The sequence below is a fragment of the Microcebus murinus genome, chromosome 5 (assembly GCF_040939455.1).
Source record: "Microcebus murinus isolate Inina chromosome 5, M.murinus_Inina_mat1.0, whole genome shotgun sequence".
Taxonomy (NCBI): domain Eukaryota; kingdom Metazoa; phylum Chordata; class Mammalia; order Primates; family Cheirogaleidae; genus Microcebus; species Microcebus murinus.
In genome coordinates this window covers 8,325,476-8,338,538 of record NC_134108.1, presented here as the reverse complement: position 1 = coordinate 8,338,538, position 13,063 = coordinate 8,325,476, and the positions used below count along the sequence as shown (strand labels likewise).

The window sequence follows — 13,063 nt, the reverse complement described above, 5'->3', positions numbered from 1 at the left end:
GGGCCAGACCATACGTTGAAGAGACTCAACCCACTGGAGCCCCTGCACCCCTTCACCAGCTTCCGCGGGTGGCCCTGCCTCCATCAAGGCCACCGCTCTGGCCTCGGAGCACTGATGTCACCTGGGAGCTTGTCAGGACCACGAACCTCAGGCGCACGGAGTGCAGGCTGCACCAGAACAAAGCCAGGAGCTCTGACGCACAGTCAAGTTTGAGCAACACCAGTTGGGCCCTGGCGGTTTCAAACCTTGAGTAAAGTGAGTAACTTGTTACAGATTCTCAGCAGTTTAGGGCTTTTTTTTTTTTTTTTTTTTTTTTAAAGACAGAGTCTCACTCTGTTGCCCAGGCTAGAGTGAGTGCCGTGGCATCAGCCTAGCTCACAGCAACCTCAAACTCCTGGGCTCAAGCGATCCTCCTGCCTCAGCCTCCCGAGTAGCTGGGACTACAGGCATGCGCCACCATGCCCGGCTAATTTTTTTTTCCTATATATATTAGTTGGCCAATTAATTTCTTTCCATTTTATAGTAGAGACAGGGTCTCGCTCTTGCTCAGGCTGGTTTTGAACTCCTGACCTTGAGCAATCCTCCCGCCTCGGCCTCCCAGAGTGCTAGGATTACAGGCGTGAGCCACCGCGACTGGCCCAGTTTAGGGCTTTGCTGCCCGATGCAGGGGCCATCAGTCCCCGGTGGCTACTGAGTCCCCAAAGCATGGCTAGTCTGAATCGAGATACTCTGTGAGTGTAAAGTACACCCTGGATTTTGAAGACTTTAGTATGAAAAGGTGAAATATCTCATGAATAATTTTTGTTTTGATATATATTGACATGCTAGTGTTTTGCATATATATTGGATTATTAAAATATACCATTAAAATTTCACTTCTTTTTTTAATGTGGCTACTGGAGAATTTTGAATTATGTGTTTGGCTGACATTGCATTTCTGTTGGACAGCATCGGTCTGGACACTATTGTGCATTAAGTAGCGCCTGGAGTACGAGCTCTTTTCCCGGCTTCTCTGGAACGACGTCCAAAATGTTCTGTGCATTTGCCTCGGCGCACTTTCCGGGGAAGAAGGTTCATGTTTTCATCCGGTGTTGGGGTCAGTCGAGGCTGAGGGGGAGCTGAGGCTGCACCTTCCTAGAGAGCCGATGAGGCAGTTTTCCCTGACCTGCCTGGAGTCCCCCTAGATTGCACTCGGAGCTACTTCAGCGGCCAGAATCATGTCTTCGTGGTTTTAGAACCTGACATGTAGCCACATACGTGGGCAAGGATCCACCCCTGACGGTCCGGGGGTCCTGTGGGACCTGCCCCCCCTCCCCCTCGCTCACTCCACTCAGCCATGAGCAGCTCGCTGGTCCTTGGGCCCCAGACGCATCCCGCCCCCCCCTTCCCCCAGTGCATCGGTCCCTCTCCGGACAGCACCAGCTCACACATTCGCTCCCCTTCAAGTCCTTGCTCCAAGCTGCCCCCCAGGGAGATGCCCCCATCCCGGTCTCCCTTCCCTGCTCTGTGTTTATCCGTGTTCCCATGCCCTTCCAGATGCTTGGAATTGGCTTATCTGTTGGGTGTTTTCTATGCCCCCTCCCCACTAGACTGTGGTTCCCAAGTGCCCTGAGCTGTGCCCGACAGTCAAATGGCCTTGGTAAGCGTCTGTTGAGTGATTCCATTGACCCTAATCGGACGGGTGTTTACTGAAAGCCTGTGGTGGGCGCGTCACATCTCAGACATCCTCGCCACCGTCTTTCATGGAAGATGCTGTCATCCCAACTCCCAAACGAGGAGCCTGAGATTAAGTGACTTGCCAAGGTCCTAGGGACTAGAGATCTCTGATCTAACCCAGGGGCCCTGGGAGCCAATAGCCAGGCTTTTGGTACTATCCCGCAGGGTTGGTTGAACTCTTAAACTGAGAGGTTTTCCTGCCCCACGCCACCGGGTCCAGCGTCACTCGCTTGGGGCTGAGGCACACCTGGTAAACGTTGAGGAGCAGTTAGGGGCCGGGACTGAGTCAGGGCGAGGCGGGAGGAGTGAGTCTGTCTTAGTTTTCTTTGCTTCTTAGGAGGGTTCCTGTATGTCTTACTGCAGAAGCAGCGGGACTCTCTGTTCGTGTCCCTTGTTCTGCAGTTTCCTCTGATTTGTGCCCTTAAAGTTTATGATCATGAGATGGAATCATTATGCATTTAATTGGAACCCGTTCCCTTTAGACCAAAGCAGTGTGTACTTGAGGAAATTAAACTCCCGCCAAACAAATAACTGATTATCGATTCTCGCCCAAAGATGTAGCCTACCCTTCTGAGAGATGTTTACAGTCTCTGAGAAGCAAGGAACTGGGACTAGAAAAAACCTTATTAAATGTCCACTTATTACAAGAGTATTAACGCAAACAGACAATAAATAGGGAGAATCGCTCAACCTCCCAAATACTCAGACCAGTGCAGAATTAAAGCGAGTTGCTATTTTGGGACCACTTTAGTAAATTTAAAAAATAAGACAGCTCAGTGTCGGCAAGGATATGGTGCAGCAGGCATTCTTACCAACTGCTGGGGCGAACAGAAATTGTTTGCCTTTTCTGGAGGGCAATTAGCAATATATACCAAAAAGCCTTTGTGAAGTACTAATATATGTTCTCTTTAATCCAGTAATTTCAGTTGCAGGAAATATTCTTTAAAAATTATCATGAATGTTGCCCAAAATGTGCATATGTTAATGTCCAGGGTAGCATTATTTATAATTGTTTTAATTTTGAAACATTGACAATCAAAATGCCAAGAGAAAGTAAGTTTGCAGAGTTGCAAAGAATATGCACACAGCATGATTCTAATTGTATAAAATCCAAAATCAGGCAAAACTAACCAGTATATTGTTTGTGGGAGATATATATACGTAATAAAACTTGGCTGGGTGTGGTGGCTCATGCCTGTAGTCCCAGCACTTTGGGAGGCTGAGGCAGGAGGATCACTTGAGCCCAAATTTGGAGGTTACAGTGAGCTATGATCACACCACTGCACTCCAGCCTGGGAGACAGAGTGAGGCCCCATCTCTAAAATAAATAATAATAATAATAAAGCCATCAAAAGCAAGGATGATTAGCAGACAATTTTGAAACATCGTTTACTCAGGGACAGGAATGAGAGTGAAATTATTTTTCTTACACTGAGGGGTGACCACATGAATGCTAATTTTGTAAATATTTTTATACCTATGCATTATATAAACTCTTTTATATATTATACATATCACAGCAAAAAAGACAAAAAAGGAAAAACAAAGGAAATTATTTGCTCAGCTTACAAAGGGAGGCACATTTTGTGGCATTTTCAAAAGGTGAAGAAACACTGTGCATGAGGCATGGTTCTAAATCTTTTTACGTGCATGAACTAGCTGAGCTTCATCGTGACTCTGTGAAATAGATCCCTTACAGACGAGGAAACTGAGGCTGCAGAGAGTAAGAAACTTGCTCCAGACCACACAGACACTTGATGTCGGGGCCAGGGGCTGAAACCTGCCCGGAGCCGCTGCCCATTGCTTTGACTACTCCGCTGTCATATTCTCAGTGTGTTCTAGATGATCAGGATTTTTTGTTCTTTAAAATAGCTGTGGTTTTGTTTGACTCCCAGTTTTCTGCCATTGTCCAGTAAAGGGCATGGGGCTTTGCAGTGGCCGTAGGTACGTCTGTGACCTTCAGAGGAACTCACTGGCAAGAAGGTGCCCTGCCTACCCGGGTGGTTCTCCTTTGCTTTTGCCCGGACCGACTTTCCTTTCAAGCCCAAACAGCGCCGATGGCTTTCATGAAAGTCCAGCCCGGTTCCTGGTTGCTCTTCTGGGCCAGAACCTTTTGCTTGACTTAGAGTTGGAACCTGCTCAAGGGCTCTGTTCTGGCTCTCGGGAGAGCGGAGGCAGGAGCCCCGCGCTGAGGCATCTCTGAGGGACGCAGGTGACGGGAGGACCAGCTCTGCTGGGCGCTAAGCATCTGAGGGTGGATCCTGCCCCTCCCTGCTGAGCAGGCACAGCAGTTGCTACTCAGAGACAGCGCCGTAAATTATGGCCCAGTGAATTAGGATCCAGGTCCACTTCCAGCTCTACTTCTGATTCGCAGTGCAGTTTTGGGTGTGTCTCAACCTGCCTTGACCTTTGCTCATCTACTTAGAGAGTGAAGGGTGAGTAAGAGCAGTGCTCCCCGGTGCTTTATGACTCCGGGCGCCAACCTGGTGCACCTTCACACGGGCACCTGAACAGCCGTGCCCCGGGGGCAGGCACCCAGCAGGGAAGACCCAGCCCAGCGCGCTCACACGCACGTCCCAGGGCTGAGGTCTGCCCTGTCGCGTCACCTGCTCCAAGCACACCCCGCACTGCCAAGCTCATCTGGTGAGCTCAGTTCTCTGCTCCCACACCTACTCCACACCTCCAACAGTCTTCTCAAACTCACTCTTCCTCCTCCCTCTCAACAAACCTCCCTCCCTCCCTGCTGTATGTACCAAGAGAGAAAAGAAAAGAATCGGGTTGGAATTTTCTAAGCCTCCTGATGCCAAAATTAACCTGCCTGCCCTTGCCCCCAACCCACTGTCCTTTCCCCGCCCACTGTGGGAGATGCCGATTCCCCAGTGATGCTTTGGATGCCCCCAGCCCTGCGTCTGTGCGCCTTGCTCCATTACGTAGTCCTCGTCTCCTTCATAGACTCAGCCTCTGCTCGCCTGGATCCTTCCCGCTGGCTTTAAACACATTCAAGTCTCTCTCAATAAAACAAAACAGGCCGGACGCGGTGGCTCACGCCTGTAATCCTAGCACTCTGGGAGGCTGAGGTGGGAGGATTGCTTGAGGTCAGGAGTTCGAAACCAGCCTGAGCAAGAGCAAGACCCCCATCTCTACTATAAGTAGAAAGAAATTAATTGGCCAACTAATATATATAGAAAAAATTAGCCGGGCGTGGTGGCGCATGCCTGTAGTCCCAGCTACTCGGGAGGCTGAGGCAGTAGGATCGCTTGAGTCCAGGAGTCTGAGGTTGCTGTGAGCTAGGCTGATGCCACGGCACTCACTCTAGCCTGGGCAACAAAGTGAGACTATCTAAAAAACAACAACAACAAAAAACAAAAAAACAAATTGAAATAAAACATCCTCACTCAACTTTTCACCCCCTCCAGCTACCATTTCTCTCTTCCCGAGCTAACCTTGTCAGAGTCGTCTGCGCTTGGCATTCCTGTGTTTTCTGCTCCCACTCACGTGTTAACCAACCCAGTCTGGCTTGTTCCCTCTCAAATTCCAAAGGAAACTTCCTCTACTTGCTGCCTTTCTGTACATGTGCATTTCAGCTGCGTCTCCTCTAAATAGCATATAGTCAGATATTTATTTATTTTTGAGACAGAGTCTCACTCTGCCCGGGCTAGAGTGCTGTGGCGTCAGCCTAGCTCACAGCAACCTCAAACTCCTGGGCCCAAGTGATCCTCCTGCCCCAGCCTCCCGAGTAGCTGAGGCTACAGGCATGTGCCACCATGCCCAGCTAATTTTTTCTATATATTTTTAGTTGGCCAATTAATTTCTTTCTATTTTCAGTGGAGACGTGGTTTTGCTCTTGCTCAGGCTGGCTTCGAACTCCTGATCTTGAGTGATCCACCCACCTTGACCTCCCAGAGTGCTAGGATTACAGGCGTGAGCCACTGTGCTTGGCCTAGTCAGATATTTTTAAACTCAGTCGTAGCATGTGGTCTGTTCTACTGTAATTACTAATATATTTTGGTTTAAATCTATCTTATCTTCTTGTTTCCTATTTTTTCTGTTTGTGGTCTCTTTTCCTTCTGCTCTGTGTTTCTCTGCTCCACTCCTTTTCATGACTCTTTTTGGATTAATGAAGTCTTCTGGCTTCTACCATTTCTGTTTGGAAGTCAACTGGCTAAATCTTATTGTTTCCTTGATCAAAGGTAATAGATCCTTTTAGTTCTGCCTTTAAGAATTTGTCTTTGATTTTTCAGCAACTTTATTATGAGGTACTGGTGTGTACAGTTTTATTTTTAAAAAATATTTTTCCTCTTTAAACTGTGATTTATCACCTCTTGTTAGTCTTGAAAAATTCTTAGCCATTATGTTTTCAAATATACCTTCTACCCCATTTTTTTCTCTAGGTGAGACTCCAAACTTACATTATAATTTTTCATTATATGTCTCTTACACTCTTTATTTTCTATTCATCTTTTTCTCTGTGCTCCACTCTAGATGCTTTCTATTAACTCATTTTCCAGTTTACCAATCCTCTCTTCTACCAGTGCTTCTTCTCTCAGCTATGTCTGATCTTATGTTAAATTAATTTATAGAGTTCTTAATTTCAGTTACCTTAGTTTTTAGGCCTTAATTTATAATTGATTCTTTACTATAGATTCTAGTTCTCTGGAGAAATTCTTTCTTGTTGTCCTATATTTTCTTGATACATTAATCACAGTTATTTTATAGTTCATGTCTTGTAATGCCATTATTTGGATCATCTGTGGGTCTACTTGTATTGTGGGGTTTTTTTCCCCCTCTGGTTTTGGTCACTTACTCCTGGATCGTAGGAACTTAGGATGACCAACCACCCTGGTTCACCCAGGACTCCCCTGGTTTTAGCATTTCAAGTCTTACATCCAAGAAAATTCCTTAGTCCTGAGAAAACTGGGACAGTTGGTTAATTTTTAATCCTGGTATACATGGCAATTTTTTATTGAATGCTGGACATGATATATGAAAAACTTGAAACTCAAAAAATATGTTATCTTCCTTCATAGAGAACTCACTTGTGCTTTCAGCAGACAGTCAGAGCTGAGTCAAATAGTCTTTATCCAGTCTGGGGTTGAGCTCAATGAAAGCTTGGTTTTGGCTTTTGAGAACTGGTCTATTTCCAGTTGCCTCTTCTTCCTAGTAAGAAAGCCTTTGAAGGGTCCCAGCCTAGAAAGTCTAGATGTTTACCAAGCCCCTTCTCTGTGGTGGGCCCAAACTCCAGTTTTTTTTCTCCCTAGCATGTTGAAACTTCTGAAGGCATTCTTAAGCTTCTCAGGCTCTCCGCCACAGCTTGCAATTCAACAAACACCCTGAGGGAGAAGCGGCATCTTGTGTCTCTCTCTTTGGTGAATTTCTCTTTCCTCTGGGAACTTAGCTCAAATTCTGCATGACTTGCTAGCCTAGAATGCTAAGTTTTGTCTCCCAGCCCTGTCAGACTGTTAAACACTTTGCTCAGCTTCTGGGTCTCTTAGCTATTTCACTTAAATCGACTTCTCAGCCTTCCAGCCCTGCGTTGCTCACCTCCGGACAGATGCCTCAAGGGGGAGAGTAGCTCAGGATGTCAGGCTTGAGTCAGTGTGCTTCTGTTCTCTGTACCATCTTGGATCCTTATGTTCTGGCTGTCTTGGGTAGCCATCCAGTGTCTTAAAACAATTCATTTGATGGTTTGATTCAACTTTCTAATTGTTCTTGGCAGAAAAGTTGGTATAATACAATTTAGTATGGCATAGCCTGAAGAAAAGTCCCACGATGAAGGCCATTTTAGTTATCAGAATTTTCTAGCACTTCCGTTCATCTACCTGGTTCTTCTCCCAGGCAGCTCACGCCTCCTGCCAAGCTCTGCCTCCCATTCTCTCCTGTCCTCAGTTTTTATAGCTCACTTCTTCACGCTGTCTTACTATGCTGTGCCTTTTCTGGTGTGTAAAAATTTTAGATTGTTTTATATTTTAACAGCTGAGTGGTGTTGACGGATGACATTTTACAGAGCCAGTGACTGGGTGTGATGAAGCTGGTTGTGTTCTTGGCGTTCGTTAATTCAGGTTTCAGACCCTTTGGAGTGTTGTTGGTATGGGTTTTTCTTTCTCTCCCTAGTGCTTCTTCTCTCTGCCCCCAGGCTTTCTTAGTTTCTTTATAGGATGTTTGCAGTGTGGAGGAGTTAGTTGGAAATTAGAAGTAGAAATCAGTTAGGTTCCTCTGTTCCCATCAAGTCAGCACTGAGACTGGCTGCATGCAAATGGCGGCAGAGATTTAAGCACATTGGGAGTGGTAAGGTGGTTTATTGTGTCTCGTAGGCACAGGCATTCTGTGTTTCTTACCTGCATCATATAAGCTTGCGATGCCCTCATGTGTGATGGTAGCTTCGTTTTTTATGTTAGGTGCCCAGAAAAATTTAATGTAACTTAGTGTGACCTCTGACTGCACACTTCACACACCTTGTGCCATTTATTTCTCGCCATAACCCTATGGGATCAGCATATTTTTTTCCAGTTAGACTCTGACACAGCTCGTGAGCAGCAGAACCTGCGTTTGAATCCAGGTCTGTCCCAACCACAGGTCCTTAGCTCATGCAGTGCTACTGTCTGCACGACTGTCCTGCCACGGACGTCATCTGCCCTCCTGAGAATTATCTTGCAGAATAAGGAGATAGTCATTTCACCCCAAGCAACTCGGTGTTAAAGAATAAGATTGTGTAACCTTTATTGCCAGGCAAAGACCACATCTGGTCAAAACAGATCTTCTGAGGATTCCCTGTCTCCTTGGGATGGGACATGTGGCAACTCGCTCTGGCAAAGTACAAGCTGGTGCATTATTAACTAAACGTGAGGCAGGATGTGTGCTCTGTGAGCTTTGATTTGTTTGCTATCTTGAAACCAGAACTGCAAAAAAAAAAAAAAAAAAAAGAATTAACTTTGAAGTAATTTATTATATCTGTTCTTCTTGATTTTAGGGAAGTTTAATTAGCATCAACAGCACTTGTACAGAGATGGGCAATTTTGACAATGCTAATGTCACCGGAGAAATTGAATTTGCTATTGGTTATTGCTTCAAAACCCATTCCTTAGAAATATGCATCAAGGCCTGTAAGAACCTTGCCTATGGAGAGGAGAAGAAGAAAAAGTGCAATCCGTAAGTTTTGGGTTTTTTTAAGTTTGACATATTCTAAAATTTAAATGAAAAAGCAAAAGTCCAAGAATAACCAAGACAATTGTAAAAATGAACAAAAGGGAAAAGATTTAGTTCAATAAGTATTACAAAGCTGTAGTAATTCAAATAAAATGTTCATGATACAAAGATCAAGTCAACAAAGCAGAATCAAAGTCCAGTTGTAAACTTCAGCATACATGAAAACTCATATGACCAAGGAATGTCTTCGTTTGTTCTGAGAATCCCAAGATCAAGGTGCTGGCAGCTTTGGTGCCTGGTGAGGGCCCTCTTTCTGGTTTGTAGATTGCTGTCTTTTTTGTTGAGACAAGAGTCTCACTCTGTTGCCCTGGCTAGAGTGAGTGCCATGGTGTCAGCCTAGCTCACAGCAACCTCAAACTCCTGGGCTCAAGCGATCCTCCTGTCTCAGCCTCCTGAGTAGCTGGGACTACAGGCATGCGCCACCATGCCTGGCTAAATTTTTCTATATATTTTTAGTTGACTAATTAATTTCTTTCTATTTTTAGTAGAGACGGGGGCTCGCTCTTGCTCAGGCTGGTTTCGAGCTCCTGACCTTCAGCGATCTGCCCACCTCGGCCTCCCAGAGTGCTAGGATTACAGACATGAGCCACCGTGCCCGGCCTCTCTGGGCCCCCTTTAGGAGGGCACCAAGGTTGTTAACAAGGGCTCCACCTTCATATGGAATCGCCTCTCCTAATACCAGCTGTTGTGGTTTAGGCGTCAACATATGATTTTCGGGGAGACATGAACATTCAGTCTATTACAAACCAGTCGGTAAAAGATGGACTTCCATAAATGATGTTGGGAAATTTGAGTTTTCATACAGGAAAAACAAAATTAAAATCTTGCCCCACACAATCCATAAACATATTAAAAGTTTTTTGCAACTGAGAGATATGCAGTGGTGTCTCACCATTATTTTAATTGCATTTCCCTGATTACTAACAAAGATGAGCAACTTTTTCTGTATGCATTGGCCAGTTAAGTTTCCCCTTCTGCGAACTTTCTGTTCATATCTTTTGCCTGTTTTTGTATTGGATTGTTTATCATTATCTTATTTATTTATAAGAGTTTTTATTTTTACTTATTTTACTTTCTAATTTTATTCATTTATTTTTTTTAGAGACAAGGTTTCTCTCTGTCACCCAGGCTGGAGTGCAATGGTGTGATCATAGCTCCCTGCAGCCTCGAACCCCTGGGCTTAAGCGGCCCTCTCTTTTCAGCCTCCCAACGTGCTGAGATTACAAGCATAAGACACTGCCCAGCTGAGAGTTTTTTGTGAAACCTATTTGAAATAGATTTTTAAAAATTCAAGGCCGGGCGCTGTGGCTCACGCCTGTAATCCTAGCTCTTGGGAGGCCGAGGCGGGCGGATTGCTCAAGGTCAGGAGTTCAAAACCAGCCTGAGCAAGAGCGAGACCCCGTCTCTACTATAAATAGAAAGAAATTAATTGGCCAACTGATATATATATACAAAAAATTAGCCGGGCATGGTGGCGCATGCCTGTAGTCCCAGCTACTCGGGAGGCTGAGGCAGGAGGATTGCTTGAGCCCAGGAGTTTGAGGTTGCTGTGAGCTAGGCTGACGCCATGGCACTCACTCTAGCCTGGACAACAAAGCGAGACTCTGTCTCAAAAAAAAAAAAAAAAAAAATTCTTTATTGGTTAATTATATGTATTGTACATATCTTCTCCCAGCCATTACTTGTTTGTGGTTTATTTTTTTTTTTTTTCTGGCGCCCGCCTCAGCCTCCCAGAGTGCCAGGATTACAGGCGTGAGCCACCGCGCCCGGCCCATTACTTGTTTTCTAACTTGCTTATGATGACTTTTCTTGCAGAGAATTTGCTATCAAATTTATCAGGCTTTTCCTTTAAAAATCTCTGCTTTTTGTCTATGGAAGAATTCCTGTGCCACCCAAAGGTTATAAATACATCCTTCTCTGTTTCCTCTAATAGAGTGTTTTCACACTTAGGTCCCGGAGTTGATTTTCTGCATGTATGGTTTAGGCATGGACCTCATTTTTGCCTTTCTTTTTTCTACATGGAAAACTTCGAGCACGCTGTTTTAATTACCAGCTAGTGAGCGACCGTGGGAAAAGAAATCCATTGTTGATTTCATCAAACTCTGCTCTGCAGCCTTCAGTAGCTCCTCAGCACCAGACACCGTTAGGACAAATTGCTGTAGCACCTACGGTTCCCCAGGCAGAACCTTTCCTCTCTTTCTAGTCTCCTGTTATTCCACATGCCCCAGGAAAACTGGAATAGTCTGTGCTCAAATATCCCCTGACATTTATATTTCAAAATTTGAGGGATGCGCTTAGAGCAGTGCTTATATTTAAAAAGAAGAAACGTTTAAAATGAGTTATTTAAACCTCCACCTTAAGATGTTAGAAGAAGAACAGATTAGTCCTCTAAAGTAAGGATAGAAACAGTAAAGATAAGAAAAATCAATGAAGAAAAAAAAATCAATGAACTCAAGTCGTCTTTGAAAAGATTAGTAAAATCCATAGCTCCCTAGCTAAATTTATCCAGGTTAAAAATAAATGAGAGAGGCCGGGCGCGGTGGTTCACGCCTGTAATCCTAGCTCTCTGGGAGGCCGAGGTGGGCGGATTGCTCGAGGTCAGGAGTTCGAAACCAGCCTGAGCAAGAGCGAGACCCCGTCTCTACTATAAATAGAAAGAAATTAATTGGCCAAATAATATATATAGAAAAAATTAGCCGGGCATGGTGGCGCATGCCTGTAGTCCCAGCCACTTGGGAGGCTGAGGCGGAAGGATTGCTTGAGCCCGGGAGTTTGAGGTTGCTGTGAGCTAGGCTGATGCCACGGCACTCATGCTAGCCTAGGCAACAAAGCGAGACTCTGTCTCAAAAAAAAATAAAAAAATAAAAAAATAAAAAAAAATAAATGAGAGAATACACACAGATACCAACATCAGGAATGAATAAAGAGAGGCGTGACAGAACTTACAGACATTAAAGAATAATAAAGGGATGTTATGTAAACTTTTATGCCAATGAATTTAACAACTTAGATGCAATAGACACATTTCTTAAAAGACACAAATAACCAAAGCTGACATGAGATGAAATAGAAAACCCGAATAACCTTGTATCTGTTAAAGAGATTAAATTCCTAATTTGGCATTACCTAGTACAGCTGAAAATGCACATACCCTAGCACTGCTGGTCATGTGCCTAGAGAAACTGGTAGGTGTGCACCGTGAGCATAGCAAAAACCTAGGACATGAGACACATGCCCATCGGGAGGGTAAATGAATTGTGGTATGTTCATATACTGGAATAAATAGCATGCAGGATTAGAAATGAGTGAGCTATAGCTACACACAACAACACAGATGGATTTCAAACACAGTGAAAAAAAGCAAGTTACAAAATAATGCATATGGAATGATCTCATTTATATAAAAATTCAAAAACAGCACAAACTAAGCAGTAGATTGTTTAAGGAGATACATCAAAGTGGTGAAACCATAAAACCAAGGGAATAATAAATACAAAACTCAGTGTGGTTATTGCCTGGCTATGGGTAGCATCAAAGAAGGAAGTCATTTACGTGTTCTGTTTCCTAAACTGGGGGACAGGCACACAACTTAAGAGTAAATGGGGCTGGGCGCGGTGGCTCACGTCTGTAATCCTAGCACTCTGGGAGGCTGAGGCGGGCGGATTGTGTGAGCTCAGAAGTTTGAGACCAGCCTGAGCAAGAGCGAGACCCCACCTCTACTAAAAAAAAAAAGAAATTAGCTGGACAACTGAAAAAAAAAAAAAATATATATATATATATAAAATTAGCTGGGCATGGTGGCACATGCCTGTAGTCCCAGCTTCTTGGGAGGCTGAGGCAGGAGGATTGCTTTTGAGTCCAGGAGTTTGAGGTTGCTGTGAGCTAGGCTGACGCCACGGTACTCTAGCCTGGGCACCAAAAAGAAAAAAAAAAAAAGAAAAGTAAATGAACAATGAGGAATGGGAGACAGAGAGTTTTGAGTATTTTTTCAAGAAGCCTAACTGAAAAGGAAGAAGAAGCCTAAGACCCAAGGCCACAGGAAGGACAGGAGTAGAGGGAGGGTCATTGTTATTTTGTACTTGAGGAAGTTGAGCCTGTGTCCAACCTGTGGGGGCTAGGACACGGGCTGGTGGTAGGGTAAGTG

The 13,063-nt window shown here is 44.6% G+C and overlaps 1 protein-coding gene across 3 annotated transcripts in view; it reads left to right on the top strand.

Annotated features, from left to right (window-relative positions):
- Positions 1-13,063, top strand: part of SYTL3 (synaptotagmin like 3) — an 84,396-nt gene that overhangs the window by 61,739 nt on the left and 9,594 nt on the right. For all 3 annotated transcript variants that reach the window (XM_076002825.1, XM_012759632.3, XM_012759630.3), the window contains one exon: positions 8,684-8,862. In XM_076002825.1, coding sequence (XP_075858940.1) covers positions 8,684-8,862 — 179 coding nt within the window. The remainder of the gene's footprint in view (positions 1-8,683; positions 8,863-13,063) is intronic.